Source organism: Molossus molossus, unplaced genomic scaffold (assembly GCF_014108415.1).
Source record: "Molossus molossus isolate mMolMol1 unplaced genomic scaffold, mMolMol1.p scaffold_m16_p_3, whole genome shotgun sequence".
Classification (NCBI taxonomy): domain Eukaryota; kingdom Metazoa; phylum Chordata; class Mammalia; order Chiroptera; family Molossidae; genus Molossus; species Molossus molossus.
Window position 1 is genome coordinate 124,437,074 of NW_023425366.1, and position 19,350 is coordinate 124,456,423.

The 19,350-nt window shown below is 45.8% G+C and overlaps 2 protein-coding genes across 2 annotated transcripts in view; both read left to right on the plus strand.

Moving 5' to 3' along the window:
* LOC118641383 (Snf2 related CREBBP activator protein) overlaps positions 1–12,225 on the plus strand; it is a 37,331-nt gene extending 25,106 nt beyond the window's left edge. Inside the window, exons 25-33 of the mRNA XM_036278548.1 lie at positions 1,526–1,791; positions 1,932–2,134; positions 3,734–3,903; positions 4,051–4,247; positions 4,343–4,457; positions 4,931–5,050; positions 8,625–8,819; positions 8,974–9,057; positions 9,169–12,225. Of these exons, the coding sequence (XP_036134441.1) occupies positions 1,526–1,791; positions 1,932–2,134; positions 3,734–3,903; positions 4,051–4,247; positions 4,343–4,457; positions 4,931–5,050; positions 8,625–8,819; positions 8,974–9,057; positions 9,169–11,820 (4,002 nt within the window). The 3' untranslated portion in view covers positions 11,821–12,225. The remainder of the gene's footprint in view (positions 1–1,525; positions 1,792–1,931; positions 2,135–3,733; positions 3,904–4,050; positions 4,248–4,342; positions 4,458–4,930; positions 5,051–8,624; positions 8,820–8,973; positions 9,058–9,168) is intronic.
* TMEM265 (transmembrane protein 265) lies at positions 9,178–16,515 on the plus strand. The gene is made up of 4 exons (XM_036278549.1): positions 9,178–9,216; positions 12,752–12,808; positions 14,057–14,227; positions 16,075–16,515. Exons 3-4 carry the CDS (start codon positions 14,060–14,062, stop codon positions 16,234–16,236), a joined length of 330 nt encoding a protein of 109 aa, XP_036134442.1. The 5' UTR covers positions 9,178–9,216; positions 12,752–12,808; positions 14,057–14,059; the 3' UTR covers positions 16,237–16,515.
* Positions 16,516–19,350: the final 2,835 nt, after the last annotated feature.

The following is a 19,350-nucleotide window of genomic DNA, read 5'->3' on the forward strand; positions in this document are numbered from 1 at the left end:
AAATAACCTAGGAACAAATCAGAAGAAAGACCTAGTGAGTCATTCCAGTCCCTTCTATCTTTTTCTCCCTCTATTAAAGAGCTGCTTTTTATTCTTTGCCTTAGCCTCAGTCTCTCACCCTCCATCAGTGCCACTGACTCCACCTTTTGTCTTTCTAATACTGCCAGGCTGGTTTGGCTTGTTGGAAATAGAAGAGATCCTAGATCCTAGCCCAAGGCTGACAACCCATGGTCTGTGCTAAATTTTGGTTGCTCTGCAAGTAGACAGCAGCTTTTTAACACTATTTGAGTTTGAGATATAAATCACATACTATACAGTTAACCCATTTAAAGTGTACAATGAGTGGCTTTTAGCGGGAACCGAACCCAGGTCTCTCAGGACCGCAGGCCGACGCTCTAACTGTTGAGCCAAACCGGCCAGGGCCAATGAGTGACTTTTAGAATCAGAGTTGTGCATTACCACAATCATACTTCAGGACATTTTTTTCATGGCCCTACAGAGAAACTTCACATCCTTAGCTCTCATCTCCATCCCTCCTAGCTTGAGGCAGCTACTAATCTATTTTTTGTCTTTATAGATTTGCCTATGGAGTCATATAATTTATGGTCTTTTGTGACTGATTTCTTTCACTTAGCTTAATGTTTCTGAGGTTCATTTATGTTATAGCACATCAGTACGTCATTTCTTTTTATTGTTAAATATTCCATTTTATGGATATACTACATTTTCTACATTCATCAGTTAATGGGGATATTTGAATTATTTCTGCTTGTTGGCTGTTAGGAATAATGCAGATGTGAACATAATATTTTGTTTTTTCATGTTTTCTGTTATTGGATATATACCTAGGAATGGAATTGGCTGGGCCATACAATAACTATGTTTAACTGTTTGGGGAACTGCCATATTGGTTTCCTATATAACTACCATTTTACATTCCCACCAGCAGCCTGAAAGGTAGTTCCAGGATCTCTACATCTTTGCCAACACTTGTCTTTTTTTATTACATTCTAGTGTGTATGAAGTAGTATCTTATGGTTTTGGTTTGCATTTTCCTGATGGCTAGTGATTTTGAGCATCTTATAAGTGGTTAGTGGCCATTTGTGTATCTTTGAAGAACTATTTCTATGGATCCTTTGCGCTATCTATCTGTCTGTCTATTTATTTTGATATATCCTCACTTGATATTTTTTCCATTGGTTTTTAGAGATTTTGGGAGAGAGGGAGGGCGGGGGGGAGAGAGAGAGAGAGAGAGAGAGAGAGAGAGAAGCACTGGTGTGAGAGAGACATATTGATTGGGAGCCTCCTGCACATGCCCTGACTGGAGCCAGGGATCAAACCTGCAACCCAGGTACATGCCCTTAACCGGGAATCGAACCCGTGACCCTTCTGTGTGCAGACCAAGGCTCTACCACTGAGCCATACCAGCCAGAGCAAGGAACTGTCAGGTTTTCTATGAGGACACTGATTACTTTTTTATGTTTATTTTTTTGTTTGTTTGTTTGTTTTTTCTCCTTGTCCCAAGGACTCTCTAGAGGAAAAGCGAAAACGACAGCGGTCTGAACGCCTGGAACGGATTTTCCAACTTAGTGAGGCTCATGGGGCCCTGGCACCCATGTATGGGACTGAAGTCCTGGATTTCTGTACCCTGCCCCAACCTGTTGCCAGCCCCATCGGCCCTCGTTCTCCTCGCCCCAGCCACCCCACCTTTTGGGCTTATACTGAGGCTGCCCGCCGGGCTGTACTGTTTCCTCAGCAACGACTAGACCAGCTGTCTGAAATCATTGAGAGGTTGGCAGGGCTAAGTGCTCATGGGAAGAGGGTCTCGGGGCCTCTTGAGTGGATGTAGTTGTTAGGACTGTTGAAGGTGTTAACTTTTGGGATCCTTCAAAGTTCCATCTTTTATACTGCTTACCTTCTTCCTTTTGCAGGTTCATCTTTGTCATGCCTCCTGTGGAGGCACCTCCCCCTTCCCTGCATGCCTGCCACCCACCTCCTTGGCTGGCCCCACGTCAGTCAGCCTTCCAGGAGCAATTGGCCTGTGAGCTCTGGCCCCGGGCTCGTCCTTTGCACCGAATTGTATGTAACATGCGCACCCAGTTCCCTGACTTGAGGCTCATCCAGTATGATTGCGGTGAGTTCGTTGACCAGCAAGGGTCCCTTGACCTCATTTCCTGTGTTAGTAGCAAGATTGTTATATCAGGGACTCTGTACTTAAGGTCTCTGTAGATTTCATTAAACTTAGTTGACTTAGGTTATGCTTATGTGCAAGATGGAGAATTGTAGGGTTTGTGCTTGATTCTTGGCATTCATGAATTTGATTGATGAAGTTGATGAAGTTGAAAGTGTGTGTTAACTCAGTGATTATTTTGTGAACATCTGTTTTGCTCATGATTTGGGATATAATGGCAAATGAAAGCACAGCATAGAGTTTTCAGATTTATGTGGTATAAGACTGCACAGTAAGTAGTAAATTTTGTTTTTTGAAAAGACAAGAATCCTTATCTTTTTATTAGAATCCTATTGGTTAGAATGCATTAGGCTGCAAGTAACAGAAAACCAAAAGTGACTTAAACCACCAGAGCATTTATTGTTTACTTAATGAGCAGTTCTGAGAATAGTGGTGTGTGGCTGGTTCAATAGTTTAGTGGTGTTTTTATGGATCTAGGACCTTGTCTTTCTGTCTTGCTCTCTATCATCCTTAGTTTTTATCTATTTATTCTTATGCTTATTTCTTCATTGTCTTACGATGGCTGCTGTAACTCCAGGGAGCATGTCAAATGCAGAAAGCCAGGGGTTGAGGCAAAATACTCTTAGCAAATCTTCTGGGAAAGAAAGCCCTCTCAGTTGGCTTCATAATTCATCTCAAATTGGGCCATAAGCCCATCCCTAGAGCAATCACTGACAATGGGAAATGGCAAAGAGGAAATCTGGTTTATTTAGGGCCAATCATGATTTACCTTCTGGGATTGGGTTGATCTTTGCCTGGGTGTCCACAATATTATTCAGGTTCTATTAACCAAGAATGTCTTTTGAATAGTAGTGAATAGTTTCTGCCACAACCCTACAGAGATATTTCTATAGTAGCATGTTTGGAGATTTCCTGAATGTCTTCTAATATAAGGAAGTCAGCAGAATTTTTATTTCTATATGTGCTCAATACATATTTGAGTAAAAATACAATTTTAAATCATTCAGAGTAGATGAATTCAGAGTCTTTGTTAAAGTGTTTCAGACTGACTTATTAAGTCAGAAATGTTACAGAAATTAATTGTGTTTGATGGGAGATTGAACTAGATAGATAACCTAAGATCCTCCTGCCTCTGTCATTCTGACCTCAGTGACCTTCCATCCCTGTCTATAAACCATGACATCAGTGGATTTGTTGATGTTTATCCTGTGAATCTGTCCTGTGTTTCAGCTAGTATATCTCATTGTAGTACTTAAAGATCTCTTGCTCATACACTAATTGTGGATTCCTTTTTCCCCTTGAGGGGTCTATATTACCCTGCTCCTAGTTAGACTAAAGAAGTTAGATCCAAGACAGGAACAGACTGAGGAGGGAAACCCTTAAGGGAAGAAAATACGTGAATTCAGATATTTTTTGTATTCTAGGCTAATTGAAATCCTGGCCTAAAATTTTGGTTATCTTTCAGCTACAACCTTCCGTTGCTAAGTATTCTCCCCATTCCAGATTATAGCTAGCTCCCTGTACCACTTCATATCTCTTCAGGAAAATTGCAAACGTTAGCAGTGCTGTTGCGACAGCTCAAGGTAGAGGGCCACCGTGTGCTCATCTTCACCCAGATGACCCGAATGCTGGATGTATTGGAGCAGTTTCTCACCTACCATGGCCACCTCTACTTGCGTCTAGATGGGTCTACTAGAGTTGAGCAGAGACAGGTAATCCAGGCATTGCAGCATTTAGAGACACCTCAGCTTCTGTTTCCTTTTTCTAGGCCTTGGGGTCCCAGAAGCTGCCCTACTAAGCCTTAGGTGTACTTTTGGGGATGGCTCCCAATGCTGTCTTTTTTTTCCTTTTCCCTCTAGGCCTTGATGGAACGATTCAATGCAGACAAACGCATATTCTGCTTCATCCTTTCAACTCGGAGTGGGGGTGTGGGCGTGAACCTGACGGGAGCAGACACTGTTGTTTTTTATGACAGCGACTGGAATCCTACCATGGATGCCCAAGCCCAGGATCGTTGTCACCGAATTGGCCAGACCCGAGATGTTCACATCTATAGGTATTGCCTAGTCCCCCCTTACCTTGCTTCCCCATTGCTGATAGGGTTTTATTGATGTAGTTGACTGTTTACTGATGACTTTTATCATCCCCCAGGCTTATCAGTGAACGGACAGTGGAGGAAAACATCCTGAAAAAGGCAAATCAGAAGAGAATGTTGGGAGACATGGCCATTGAGGGAGGCAACTTTACCACAGCCTATTTTAAACAGGTACTACTATCTTCCAGCCTGTGGAGGAAAGAACTGCTATGCCTGTAAGAGTTACTTCTACTTATTAAAGAAACTGCTTTGACCCCTACAGACCTGTGTCCTGTGTCTCCAACCAGTGGCACCTCTAATGCTGATTTTTTTTTCAAATCCTCACCCGAGGATACTTTTTCCCATTTTTATCTTCAGATAGGGAAGGAGAGAGAGAAACAGAAATATTGCCACGAGAGAGACACATTGATTGGCTGCCTCCCGCACAACCCTGACCAGGGCTGGGGACTGAACTGCAACCTAGGCATATGCCCTTGACCAGAATCAAACCCGCAACTCTTTGGTCTGCGGGCCGACGCTCTACCGCTGAGCCAAACCAGCTAGGGCACACCTTTAATACTTCTAAGAACTATCAGGCTCATAGCTGTAGGCCTGGGACCAGCATTCCATTGACTCTGACACTTTTTCTTCTGTTCTTTCCAAAGCAGACCATTCGAGAGCTGTTTGATATGCCCCTGGAGGAGTCATCTGGCTCCTCTGTACCCTCTGCCCCTGAAGAGGAGGAAGAGACTGTGGCCAGCAAGCAGACCCACATCCTGGAGCAGGTGAAAAAAGTGGACGTCCTTAGAGGAGAGTTAAGGGTTACAGTGTGTGCTATCTCTTGGTCTGTTGAGCTTGTCCAGGGGGAAAGAACTGTTTCTGCTGCTTCCCAGATTACAGTTGGCCTTTGATAGTTGTGAATAAATTGCTTATTGGTTCACGTGATTTCGTAGAAAAAAGAATTTTTATTTCATTTTTTTAAAAATATGTTTTTAATGATCTAAAAGAGAGGGAGAGAGAGATAGAAACATCATTGAGAAAGAAACATCGATGGGCCACCTCCTGCATGCTCCCTGCTGGGGATCAAGCCTGCAACCGAGGCATATGCCCTGACCAGAAATTGAACTGGGTACCTCTCGTTGCGTAGGACAACACTCAACCAACTGAGTCATGCCAACCGGGCTGATGTTTTGATTTCTAAGTTTGAATTTCAGAAGTGCTGCTTTTTATTTTATTTTTTTATCCTCACCCGAGGACATTTTTCCATATTTTGTTCAGACAGAGTGGGAAGGAGAGAGAGAGAGAGAGAGAAACATCGATGTGAAAGGGACACATCGAGTGGCTGCCACCCACACGACCAACCAGGGCCAGGGACAAACTGCAACCGAGGTACGTGTCCTTAGCGGGAACCGAACCCGGGTCTCTCTGGACCTCAGGCCAACGCTCTAACCGCTGAGCCAAACTGGCCAGGGCGCTGCTTTTTATTTTAAACAAAACATATATGTATATTTTTTTTTAATAAGTTTGTACTGATTTTAGAGAGGGAGGGGGTCAGAGAAACAAACATCCATGTGAGAGAGAAACATCGATAGGCGGCCTCCTGAACACACCCAACAGGGGATCGAGCCCACAACCTAGGCATGTACCTGACACTTGAGTGCACAGGACTGTATTCACCCAACTGAACAACACCAGCCAGGGCCAGCAGTGCTTCTTAGTATTGTAAGCCAAATCTGTTTAATCTTCTGAGCCTTACTTTATACTTTCCTGAAATGATAATGATAAGGAAGTAACTGAGGTTAAATGACATAGTGGATTAAGAAGTGCTTTGTATGCCCTGGGCAGTTTGGCTCAGCAGTTGAGTGTTGACCTGCGGACCAGAGAGTCCTGGGTTCAGTTCTCGCTAGGGGCACGTACCACAAAAAAAAAAAAAAGAAGTGCTTTGTACATGGCGTAGAACTCTTTATTTTCCAAATACTGACACACAGTAGAATCACTTGGAAAGCTTTTATAAAGATTGATTCCTGGACCCCATCCAAAAATCTAAATCATTTTAGGAGGTGAGGTCTGGGCATATGTATTTTTTCAAGCCTTTCAGAAGTAGACAAATGTTTAGGAACTATAAGTATAGAGTATCATGGAGATGTTTTCCACTACCAAGTGCTTTTCCCTCATTTTTGAGCACACTCTAAGCCACTTCCTTTAGAAATGTAAGCTCCCATCATTTCTCAAGGGAAAGATTAGATGTGGTTAGTTTGTTGTTATGAGACATCTTGGTGCAAACAAGAATTTTGTATTCAGAATTTTCTGGGGTTTTTTTGGGGGGGAGGGGGGTACCAAACTACTTTATTTGAAAGAATGGTACAAATGAAAAGATGTAAGTGGATGATTTGGTACAAGTTATGGAAAAGGTAAAGGTAAATCCAACATGCCCATACTGTTTTGGTGACCAGGGAAGTCACCCCCCTGGCTATGAGAAGCCAGCCTAAGGCTTAGCTCTTGTCACTGTCACCCAGGATGTGCTTGTCAAAGAGATACTCTGCCATGCCAGTTTCAGGGGCCCCCAGTCTGTGCAAGTTGGTTACGTGGTCACCCAGTTCTTTGATGGATTTCACCCTCTTATTCAGGTCGTGAGTTTCAAGGAAGCCATACAAGTGAGGGTCATTTTTGTCAGTGGCCAGTTGGTGCAAGTCCAGTAGTGACTGATTCACATTTTTTTCCAAGAGTAATGCACACTCCATCACATTCAGCCCATTCTCCATCGTCACGGTCTGGTTTTTTGATATCCTGGAGGAAGATTCGGCCGCCTTGTTGGTTCTGCAGCTTCATCAGTTTCTCAGCATGGTCCCTCTCTTCATGAGACTGGTGAAGAAAATATTTGGCAAAGTTCTTCAAAGCCACATCATCGCAGTCAAAGTAGTAAAACATGGACAGGTAGACGTAGGAAGCGTAGAGCTCCAGGTTGATCTGGCGGTGGATGGCGGCCTGAGTCCTGATGGTAGTTCTGGCACCTGCGAGGTGGACATCATGGTGGGCGGCTAAGGAGAGGCGGCTGCGCAGCCCTGGAGCGGGGGCCTTGGGGATGTCCAAGGCGCTGTGAGGAGGTGGCCGTAGGCTGGATCAGGTGGCTGGCGGGGATGGGTCGAATGTCGGGTTCCGTCCTAGCACTGTTGAAGCAGGAAACCACGGTGACTCTCTGCGAAGACTGTGTCAGAATTTTCTGCTTTTTAAAAGAGATTTAAGGTTGATTCACACAGAAAGGAAGTAGAGTAAGAGGTCACTAAAACAGTTATTTTGTCCCTGGTAGGAGTCCTGGTCAAATCCATTCTATCCTGTGTAGATCACTGCATTGCTTTGGTAACTTTGGGGGCCCAGTTAAGTTCTGTTATAATGTTATAAACCTGGTTTGATATAAACTTAAAAAAAATATATGGGCTGTGACCCAGACAATATTTGATTTATCCAAAATCTGCCTTGTAGAGTGAAGAACCAGTTTAGTCTAGTTCTTATAATGATGTCACCTTTATAGTACTTAATTATAAACTGCCCTGGCCGGTTTGGCTCAGCGGTTGGAGCGTCAGCCTGCGGTCCAGAGAGACCCGGGTTCAGTTCCCACTAGGGCACGTATCTCGGTTGCAGTTTTTCCCCGGCCCTGGTTAGCTCATGCGGGAGGCAGCCTCTCGATGTTTCCCTTTCAATCGATGTTTTTCTTTCTCTGTCACTCTTTCTCCCCCTCCTACTCTTATCTGAACAAAAAATGGAAAAATGTCCTCAGGTGAGGATAAAAAAAAAATTATAAACTTACAGTATGTTTAAATACAGTAAATGCCTCAGGGTAAGCAGGAAAAGTGCTATGATCTCATTTTACAGGTGAGATAGCTGCTTCTTAGAAATTAACTGACTTGTGCTTTGGCCAGTGTGGTGTGCGGTTAGAGCGTCATCCTGCTCACTGAGGGGTCATAGGTTCAGTTCTCTGTCAAGAGCACATACCTGGGTTGCAGGTTCAATCTCCAGGCCTGGTCGGGCAAGTTTGGGAGGCAACCAGTTGATGTGTCTCTTTCACATTGGTGTTTCTCTCTCTCTCTCTTTCCCCCTCTCCCTCCCTCCCTGCCTTCCACTCTCTCTAAAAAATTAATGAAAAAAATATCCTCGGCTGAGGACTAACAGAAAGTTAATTAACTGACTTATTTATGAAAAAAGGCAAGGACAGAAGCAGGATTGGAACCCAGGATTTTTGAGCGTATTGCTTTTTTGTTCCTTTTTTGTTGTTGTTGTAAACTCGGCCTCAAATTTTGGCAGAATCAAATCACAGGATGTAGTTTGTTAATTCTCATGGATTTTTTCCACACACGTTTGTAGGCATTGTGTCGGGCAGAAGATGAAGAAGATATCCGTGCAGCCACCCAGGCCAAAGCTGAACAGGTGGCTGAGCTTGCAGAATTCAATGAGAATGATGGGTTTCCTGCTGGTGAGGGAGAGGAGGCTGGTCGGCCTGGGGCTGAGGATGAGGAGATGTCCCGGGCTGAGCAGGAAATTGCTGCCCTTGTAGAACAGGTTAGTATTGGACCCACTAGTTCTCAACCTCATCCTCTATAACTCCTTTCTTTGGACTCTGTGACCCTCCTATCTTCCCCAGTAAAAATAACCACAGTTGATGGGCCCTAGACACAGCATTTCCTCTGTTCATCACCACTGCTCCTCCCCACAGCTGACCCCTATTGAGCGTTATGCTATGAAATTCCTGGAAGCCTCGCTGGAGGAGGTGAGCCGAGAGGAGCTCAAGCAGGCAGAAGTGAGTAGTTCTACGGAGTGGGGTTGGAATTGGGAAGCTACTACTACTTTCCAGTCACTCACCATCCTGCTTGTCTCTCCCTGATCACCCTGTTGGTTCTGTTGTTGGTAGGAGCAAGTGGAAGCTGCCCGAAAGGACCTGGACCAAGCCAAGGAGGAGGTGTTTCGCCTACCCCAAGAGGAGGAGGAGGGGCCAGGGGCTGGGGATGAGGTTTCCTGTGGGACTGGTGGAGGCAGCCACCGGCGCAGTAAGAAGGTCAAGGCCCCTGAAAGGCCAGGGACTCGAGTCAGTGAGCGTCTTCGTGGAGCCCGGGCTGAGACTCAAGGGGCCAACCACACTCCTGTCGTATCAACCCATCATACCCGCAGCACCTCCACACCCCCTCGCTGCAGCCCTGCCAGGGAGCGAATTCCCAGGCCAGCTTCTAGGCCTCGACCCACTCCAGCTTCAGTTGCTGTCCCAATCCCTGCCCCAATCCCCATTCCAGCTCCAAATCCATTAACTGTGCTTCCTGTCCACATCTTGCCTTCTCCCCCACTTCCTCCGCAGATTCCTCCTTCTTGTTCTTCTGCCTGCACACCTCCTCCTGCCTGTACCCCTCCACCAGCTCATACCCCACCTCCAGCTCAAACCTCTGTCTTAACTCCTACCTCCCCTCTCTTGCTTGGTCTACCTTCTGTGCCCATCTTTCCCCCAGTCACCAACCTCCCTTTGGGCTTGGGGCCTGAGGCAGAGCTGTGTGCGCAAGCATTAGCATCTACTGAGTCCTTGGAGCTGGCTGATATGGCCAGTTCTGAGACTTCCTCGCTTACTTGTATGCCCCCTAAGGATCTGTTGCCAGTTGCTGTTGAGATCCTGCCTATGCCAGAGAAGAACCTTTCTCTCACCTCTTCTGCACCTAGCCCAATCCTAGAGGCTGGCAGTTTCCCCAGTGGTCAAGAGCAGGAGGTACCAGAGCCTGCTGAGGGGACCATCCTCACAGTGCTGCATGATGGTGAGGAGGTGCCCACATGTATGAATGAGAACAATGGTCTGATGCTTCCACCTTCAGCAGTATCTGATGAGCTACTTGAGTTGCCATTGGAGGTTGACAAGAACTCAGAAGAGCTGGTGGAAGCCCAGACCCCAACATCTAGCCCACAAAAACCTCAGGAACTTGTTTCATCTGAGGTTACAGCTCCGTCAACCTCATCCTCAGCCACCTCCTCACCTGACGGTTCTTCACCTGCCCGGCCCCCTCGGCGTCGCACCAGTGCCGATGTAGAAATTAGGGGTCAGGGGGCTGGTCGGCCAGGGCAGCCTCCAGGCCCCAAAGTGCTCCGCAAGTTGCCGGGACGGCTAGTGACTGTGGTAGAGGAAAAGGAACTGGTGAGACGACGGCGACAACAGCGGGGAACTGCCAGCATCCTAGTGCCTGGGGTCTCTGAGACTGGTGCCAGCCCAGGAAGCCCATCTACCTGCAGTATGTTGGGGCCAGAATCCTCACCTTCCACCAGTGGGCCCTGTGAAGCTGCTCCCCCATCCACACTGCCCACCTCAACTCAGCAGCCCTTCATAGCTCGCCGTCACATTGAGCTGGGGGTGACTGGAGAGGGCAGCCCAGAGAATGGAGAAGGGGCAGTGCTTGCCATCACCCCTCCTGCTATGAAGCGTCGGAGGGGGAGGCCTCCTAAGAAGAACAGGTCTCCGGCAGATGCTGGACGAGGGGTGGATGAGACACCTTCATCCACCTCTAAGGGGAAAACCAACGGGGCTGACCCAGTCCCTGGGCCTGAGACCCTTATTGTTGCAGAACCTGTTCTAGGACCCCAGGTTATTCCTGGGCCCCAGTCTCTTGGACCCCAGCCAATTCATAAACCCGAGCCTATCATCTTATCACCTGTGGAGAAAAGAAGGCGTGGGCGGCCCCCTAAGGCACGTGATTTACCTATTCCTGGGACCATTTCCTCTCCAGGGGATGGCAACTTAGAGAGCCGGACACAGCCACTCCCACTACCACCACCTGTGCCACCACTCCTAGCCTGTCCCATTGTTACTGTCGCCAACACTGTCACCACTCTCACCATTTCAACATCCCCACCCAAACGGAAGCGGGGTCGACCTCCCAAGAATCCACCATCACCTCGGCCCAGCCAGCTCCCTGCCTTGGACCGAGACACATCTGTCATTGAGAGCTGTGGACTGGGGAGGCGGCAGCAACCCCAGGGCCAGGGGGAGAGCGAGGGTAGTTCATCTGATGAGGATGGAAGCCGCCCCCTCACCCGTCTGGCCCGCTTGCGCCTTGAAGCAGAGGGAATGCGGGGACGAAAAAGTGAAGGGTCCATGGTGGTGGCTGTAATTCAGGATGACCTGGATTTAGCAGATGGTGGGCCAGGCGGGTTAGAATTGACACCTCCCATGGTCTCATTAGCTCCAAAACTGCGCTCCACCCGGCTGCGTCCAGGGTCTCTTGTTCCCCCACTAGAGACTGAGAAGGTGCCTCGGAAACGGGCAGGTGTCCCAGTTGGCAGGGGTCCAGGGCAAGCAAAGCGGGGCCGCCTGCAGTCCCCAAGTCCCTTGGGACCTGAGGGTTCAGTAGAGGAGTCTGAGGCTGAAGCCTCAGGTGAGGAAGAGGAAGAGGATGGGACCCCACGTCGCCGGTCTGGCTCCCACCGACCTGGTGGGCTAACCAGCCAAGGGGACCAGCGCATCCTACGCAGCAGTGCCCCTCCCCACCCTGCTGGCCCCACTGTTAGTCACAGAGGCCGAAAGGCCAAGACGTGAATGGGCTGCCCCTCCACCTAGGCTTTCCACCATGGCCCCTCTCCCTCCACAACCAGGCCTGACTCTGTTAACCACTACTTGAAGTCTTTTGAGGGGGAAAGCCTCCAGGGAGACATAGGGGCCTTCTCCCTTCTTTCCACCAAAGTAGGGGGTAGGAAACTGGTTGTCATGGAAATGGGGCACTTCACATACTCCCTTCCCTTCCACCCCACATGGCTGGGCAGTGTTAAGGGTGGCAAGATAGTCTCTGGCCCCACCCCATTGTACTTGATTCCCCAGCAATCTTTCACAGCCCCCCACCCTTAGGGGAAGGGGGAGGGGCTTCTCTACAATAAGGATTTTTTTTTCTTTTTTTTTTTTTTTTTTTAAGAAGAAAAAATAATAAACTTAGTTTCTGTATGAGCATCCGCGTAAGGAGGCTTCTGATTTTCTGGTCTGGTGGAGGGTTGGGTGGGAACTTGGGCATCTTTTTTCTTTTCCTCCTGCCAAGAACCTAGTACCTCATCTCTAACCCAGAATTATATATCTTGGAAGTGGAAATGTTCACCGAAGAAGATTGGCAAATCTGATCTCCTGGTAGGGTGCCTTTCCCTAAGGTTTTAGTTTTCAATCACTCAGACTCACACTTTTCTCTCCTCCCTTCTATTCTCTCATTTTCTGGACTTTCCCTCAGAGCCCTCTGATGCCTTAGACTTTCTCCTGCTTTTATCTTCCTTGCTCAGGTGCTTTTACTCCTTTTCCAGAAGGCAGGCATCATTACCTTGAGTTGCTCCCATCGTTTTTCCTCCTTCACTTTCCTCCATCTAGCCAAACTGGTTTGAGTCAGCTACACCCCCATATGAGCTCCTGGGGCTCTTCAGGTGGTGGCTGGCCACCCAACCCCGCCCCTGGCTTGGCTTGGAGCCCTGAATCAGCTCCATCTCTACCCAAGCCAGATCAAACCTGAGGCAGAAGCTGAAACTCACAGTACATCAAGGCCTATAGCCAGGTAAGAGCCCCTGTTTATTTTACATTTTCTCTGATCTCAACTCCCTGGACCCTCCTTGTGTTCTCCCCCTCATGTCTGTATCTGTTTACCTCATCTGAGTTCTTTCCTCATACCCACTTCTGCAGCTTTGTGGCACATATTCTTTGCTCTCTGCTTGTTTCTTGTCTTGATTCACCCTTTGTATCCTGTGTTGTGTTCAGAGAACTGCAAATGGTTTGATTTTATCTAGGACGTAGGGGAATGGTTGGAGATGGTGGTTTGGTACCAAAGCTCAAAAGACCTGAGAAGTAGGGAGATGAGAAATGATTAAGCAAGGCATTATCATACAGGTTACTGTGTGGGTAATGAGGTCATTCGGACTCTAGTATTAACCAGATTGTATTGTATGGCCTATGTTGAAATGGAGAGAGGCAGGCCATTTGGGAAGGTAAGGTCTTCCTGTTCAGTTTCCTCAACTAAAGAGAGCTTAGATGGGCACTGTTTCCCTCCTTTTCTCCCATTCCCCAGAATTGTGTTTTCACGTGAAATGGCTGTTTTGTTTAAAGCAGGGAACAGGGCCTAGGGTGTAATGCTCTGATCCCCCTTATTATTCAGGGGCAGTCTCTGAGGAACTTAAGGGAATTTTAGTGCCCTTTGAAGTACAGTTTCAAAATCAGACTTTGATTGTCTCAGATTCCTAGCAGCTGTTGAGATTCTATTTTCTGCTTCTCCCCACTTGTCAAAACTATAATACAGATAATGCTATGTTCATGCTGGCTTGCCTTTAGAGAGTCGAAATCTTAGGCTGAGGAAAAAGGATTCCAGACGTATGTTTCCTCTCTCGGTCTGTGAGTCATTAGAGGAATTGCCCAGTAAGGCAGCATTCTTGAGAATTGAGCAAGGCCACAAGGACATGATCAGAGATGGGTGGAGTCTGAGCAAGACAGGCCAAGGGCATGGTTTTGGGGCTTAAAAGTACCTTGATTAGCCCTGGCCAGTTTGGTACAGTGGTTAGAGCGTCGGCCCATAGACCGGAGAGGCCCGGGTTTGGTTCTTGCTAAGGGTACGTACCTAGGTTGCGGTTTGTGTCCTGCCCTGGTTGGGGTGGTGTGGGTGGCGGCCACTCGATGTGTGTCTCTCCTGTCGATGTTTCTCTCTCTCTCTCTTCCTCTCTCCTTCCCGCTCTATCTGAAAATAAATGCAAAAATGTCCTCAGGTGAGGATAATAAATAAATAAATAAAAAAGGACCTTGACTGTATCGCCCACAGGTGATGGAGGACAAGGAGAATGCAGTGGAGATCTTGGTGAGCAATATGGAAGCTGCTCATTCTCCATCCCCCATTCGCTGCTGCCGGCTCCGCCTCCGCTACTTGGCAGCTACTAGCATTATCTGTGGCTGCTCTTGCCTGGGAATCATGGCCCTTGTGTTTGCCATCAAGGTGAGGAATGCAGTTCCTATGGGAGCAGACGGGTGGGTGTAGTAAGGCAATGGTTTAATTCATATCTGATCTATCCACATGGATCAAGCAGTTGCTAAGGATCTGTCAGCTTTATTCCAGAAATAAGAATAAGACATGGTTCCTGCCATCATTTGTCCCATGGTGTAATGAAAGAGATGGCTGTGAAAGTGGATAATTATTAATGGAATGTAGCTCATTAGTACTATGGCAAAGGAAGCACAGGGTATTCTGGGAGCTGGGGAGGATATTCAGGATGGGACAAAAGTAGGTTTACAGTTGAGAGGGTGTGAAAATTCATTCTTCTATTATATTTTTAAAATACTTTTTACTGTTTTTAGACAGAGAAAGGGAGAGGGAGAGAGAGAAATATCCATTGGCTGCCTCCTGCACATCCCCTATTGGGATTTGAGCCCGCAACCCAGGTATATGCCCTGACTGGGAATCAAACTGGCAACCTCTTCGTGTACAGGATGACTCTCAACCAACTGAGCTACACTGGCCAAGCTATTCTTGTATTATTTATTAATTATTATTTTCCATACATACAACTGTAAACCTGCTTTTGCCCCACCCTGAATGTGTATGATTACATGTGTGTGTAAAGTAGAGTAGGTGGCAGGCAAGCCATCCTGGGGAGAGGAGGTGACAGGAAAATAACCTTAACGGATGAATGAATTAGGGTGAAAGGAAGCCTTGTGTACAAAGGTCTGGACTATTAGTTCAGCATAACTGTGAGAAATAGTGAGAGATGAAGGCAGAGGGCCCAGATTCCCAAGGGCCTCCAATGCTATGCTTAGGAGTTTCAGCTTCATCTTGAAAGTACTAGGGAGCCATTCAAGGGTTTAGCAGAGGAGAATGACATGGTGAGATTTATGTTAGTAAGATCTACTCTCAAGGCCTACATGGATGAATTAGAAGAGGCAAAACTGGAGGCAGCTGAGCAGTGATGAGAGCAATCTGTAGGAGTCCAGCAGAAGCTATAGGGGTTTTGAGAGGGCTTCATCATTTCAAAATACCTAACAGAAACTGTACATTTACCGTTTGAAAGGCCACATAGGCTAACTTAAATATTCTCGAATTTTCTCAAGCCTACTTTTATTTTATTTTTTTTATCCTCACCCGAGGATATTTTTCCATTTATCTTCAGGTAGAGAGATGGGGAGAGAAAGGGAGAGAGAGAGAAACATCGACATGAGAGGGACACATTGACTGGTTGCCTCCTGTACGACCCCAACCAGGGCTAGGGACGAACCGCAACCGAGGTACGTGCCCTTGACCAGAATCAAACCCAGGACTCATTGGTCTATGAGCCGACTCTCTACTGCTGAGCCAGAATGGCCAGGGCCCTAGTTGTATTTTAACAATCAGAAACTATTCCTATCATTATAAAAATTTCTGGGTTTTATTACAGTAAAATCATAAAAAGAATTCTTAATAATGAAAAGATGAGACCCACTGGACTAATGAGAATGGGATGTTATTTGACTGGACATGAGTGAAATACTCCAACATAGCTCACTATTTCTTGCCAAGAATTCCAAATTTGGAATGAATCTGGGATGAGTAGAAAAGATTAGGTAATAAAAGGATTGAAAAATATACCGTATACGATCTTGTGAATTAACAATGGCCACCTTAAAAAGTAGGCAGAGTAGAGTGGATAACTTATTTTGAAGATGAGGCATGAGAAATAGAAAATGGAAAGGGAGGTAGAGGATTCTGATGTGAGGTTTTGAGCCATAACAAAGATGCAGGATTGGAGTGGGGCAGTGGGCACTTTGGGACAGAAGTAGGGGGAGAACCTAACCAAAAACCTGCCCCCACAGGCGGAAGAGCGGCATAAGGCAGGCCACTCCGAGGAAGCAGTGCACTGGGGGGCTCGAGCCCAGAAGTTTATTCTTGCCAGCTTTGCTGTCTGGCTAGCTGTCCTCATTCTGGGCCCCCTACTTCTGTGGCTTCTCTCTTACGCCATCGCCCAAGCTGAGTGACTGTGGGTGGCCTCTGCTGAGAGTCAGCTGAAACCTTCTTGCTCCTGCATTGCAGTACTACTAGGGCCTGGTACCAGCAGTGGTCCTTCCTGGCTGGAGGATGGTGCCTCTCTCAAAGGGCTTTGGAAGAGCTCTTCCAGCCCTTTATAAAAGGAAATGGCAACTGAGACTGATGAAGGGAGGTCAGCCTGCTCTGTTCTTTCAGTGTTCATCATTCCCTGTTCCCCCTCAACCTACCCCATCCTAGGGTCCTCTACCCAAAGGTGGGGTTGAAGACCAGGCCTGATTTTATTAGAATTTGTTTTGTAATAAAAATCTTTTTAGTAGTGAAATGCTGCTCCTGTCTACTTGTTCTTCCCTGCTTCTTCCTGGGACCTTGGTGAGAGCCAGAGTGGACATCTGACTGATGGCAGAAGTCTGCATCTCCCCTTACCTATTTATTCCATGAGAAGGAAAGATTTTTCTTCTTGTAGAAGTATCCCTTTATGGAAAGATCTCAGCTTTTCTCTTACACATGGAGACCAGAAGCCAGAGCAAGAGTAATAGTACCAGCTCCTATTTATTGAGTGCTTGATATATTCCAGGCTGTGTTCTAAACACTATTATTTTAACTCCTTCAGTTCTTACAATGACACAATAGTAGGTACCATTGTTCTCATTTTATAGTTGAGGAAACAGGCATAGATTATAGGGTCACATAGCTAATAAGTGGCAGAGCTGGGATTGAACCCAGACAGTTTGGTTCCAGAGTTGAGAGAGAGGATAAATGGATTGAATACAGCACCCGTCACCCTGTATCTGGAGGTTTCTATGATTATAATGAATTTTCATATACTTTATCTTAGCCTTAATGATAATATTTTAAACATTTTAAATGTGATATTTTGCACATATAGGAAAATATCCAAAACAAATACACAGCTCAGTAAGTTAACACAAAGCAAACATCTGGACAACCACCATTCAGTCAAGAAATTGAACATTGCCAAAGCCTCCTTTATATCCCTTCTAATCACTACTACTTCCTTTCTTCCAACAGGTAACTCATTCTGACTTAAAAACAATGTAGTTTAGTTTTGCCAGCATTTGAACATTATATAAATGAATTCATATGTATTTTTTTATCATTACCTGAAGATATATTTATTTATTTTATTTTTGTGTGTGATATCTCTACACTGATTCTTACCAACAGGCGTATAAACCTTTACTCCAAACCTGGAACTGAATGAGTGTTGGTCTATTTGCTGTACTGATGACTCTCTTTTTAGCATTCCTGGGAACTCCTCTCCTATGGTTACTGCCTATGGTCGAAACTGCTTGCTCCATCTTTGCTTCATTACTGGCATGCCCTCTGACAACTGCATTTCCAGGGAACTCTCCTTATGTTGTATGCAGTGACTTGCTTCCTAAGGATGCTGCTGTTGATTTTTAAGTTTGTGTCCTGTTAGCAAAGTTCAGTTCTGGCTCCTGGTGGCCAGATACCCTTTTTGCCCCCTAGACTGTTCACTGCATCAAGTAGGATATATTTATCGATTTTTAGAGAGAGAAACATCGAGGTGAAAGAGAAACATCAGTCAGTTGTCTCCCGAACATGCCCCAACCAGGGATCAAACCCATATCATAGGTATGTGCCCTGACTGGGAATTTAACTCACAACACTTTGTTGCACAGGACGACACTCCAACTAACTGAACTACCCAGCCAGGGCTCATATATATTCTTCTTTTTTTTTTTTTCCTTTATTGATTTTAGAGAGAGAGAAAGGGAGAGGGAGAAAGAAAGAACCAGCAATGAGAGAGAACATTGATTGGCCACCTCATGCACATTGATTGGTTGCCTCCCACACATGCCTTGACAGGGTCTGGGACTCAAACCTGCAACCCAGGTACATGCCCTTGACTGGGAATCAAACCCATGACCCTTTGGTGAGAGGGCCAACACTATAACCACTGAGCCATACCAGCCAGGCTATTTATCTGGCTTTTTTGGGGGGTGGGGTGGGGGGGATATGTGCCCCTAGCGGGAACCGAACCCAGGATTCTCTGGTCCGCAGGCCAACGCTCCAACCACTGAGCCAAACCGGCCAGGGCTGGCTTCTTAATTGTGAGATTTATCAATCTTTGGTGTAGCTATAGTTTTCATTACTGTATAGCATTCCATTACATGAATATATTGTAATTTATTCATTTTATGTTGGTGGATTTTGGGGATGTTTCCAGTTTTGGAATAGTATGAATGATTCTGTTGTGATATTCTTGTACATTTCTCTTGGAGTACATATGCCCTGTGAGTGGAAATTTTAGGTTATTTCACCATAATCCAGAGACCAGCAGAGCACCTAAAAGAATTATGGATAGTACACACTGAAGAGAGAAGATTAAAGGGGAAAGAGAGGCACCTGATAATTGTCTTCAGTGTTTCAAAGTGCTCCAGGAAGAAAAAAGTGAAGAGAATCCATTGTAGGTCCCAGACATCAATGGGTAGAAGCCATACATAGGGCATTGGTTCTCAGCTTTGTCTTCAACAATGGAACCATGTGGGGAGCTTTAAAAGGTAAAGCCTGGGCTTTACCTTTAGAGATTCTGATTTAACTGGTGTGAGCTGCTGCGTGGTTATCAGGATAACACATTCTAAAGAGATTTTTACAGAAACTTTTTTAAAGCTGTTTGATTAATCCGCATCTTCAGTTTACTAGTAAAGAATATCTCTTTTTCCCAAACTGATTAAATGAGGTCTTTCTAATTTTTAACTCTTATTTTGAAAAAAGTTAAAACCTACAGAACAATAAAAGAATAGTACAATGAACTTGTGCACTCTTCATCTAGATCTGTAATTTTTAACATTTCCCCACACTTACTGTGTATCTTTCTACATATACATATTGTTATTACTGAACCATTTGAGGTTAAGTTGAAGGCCTGTCATTCTTAAATACTTCATGATCTATCTACTAAGAACAAAGATATTTTCTCACATAATTAGGGAACAATTATGTAATCCACAGAAGGTAACATCAATACAATATTATCTTCTGATATATAGTACATATTCAAATTTGCCAGTTGTCCCAATGACATCCTTTATTTATTTAGTTTATCCTCACCCAAGGAC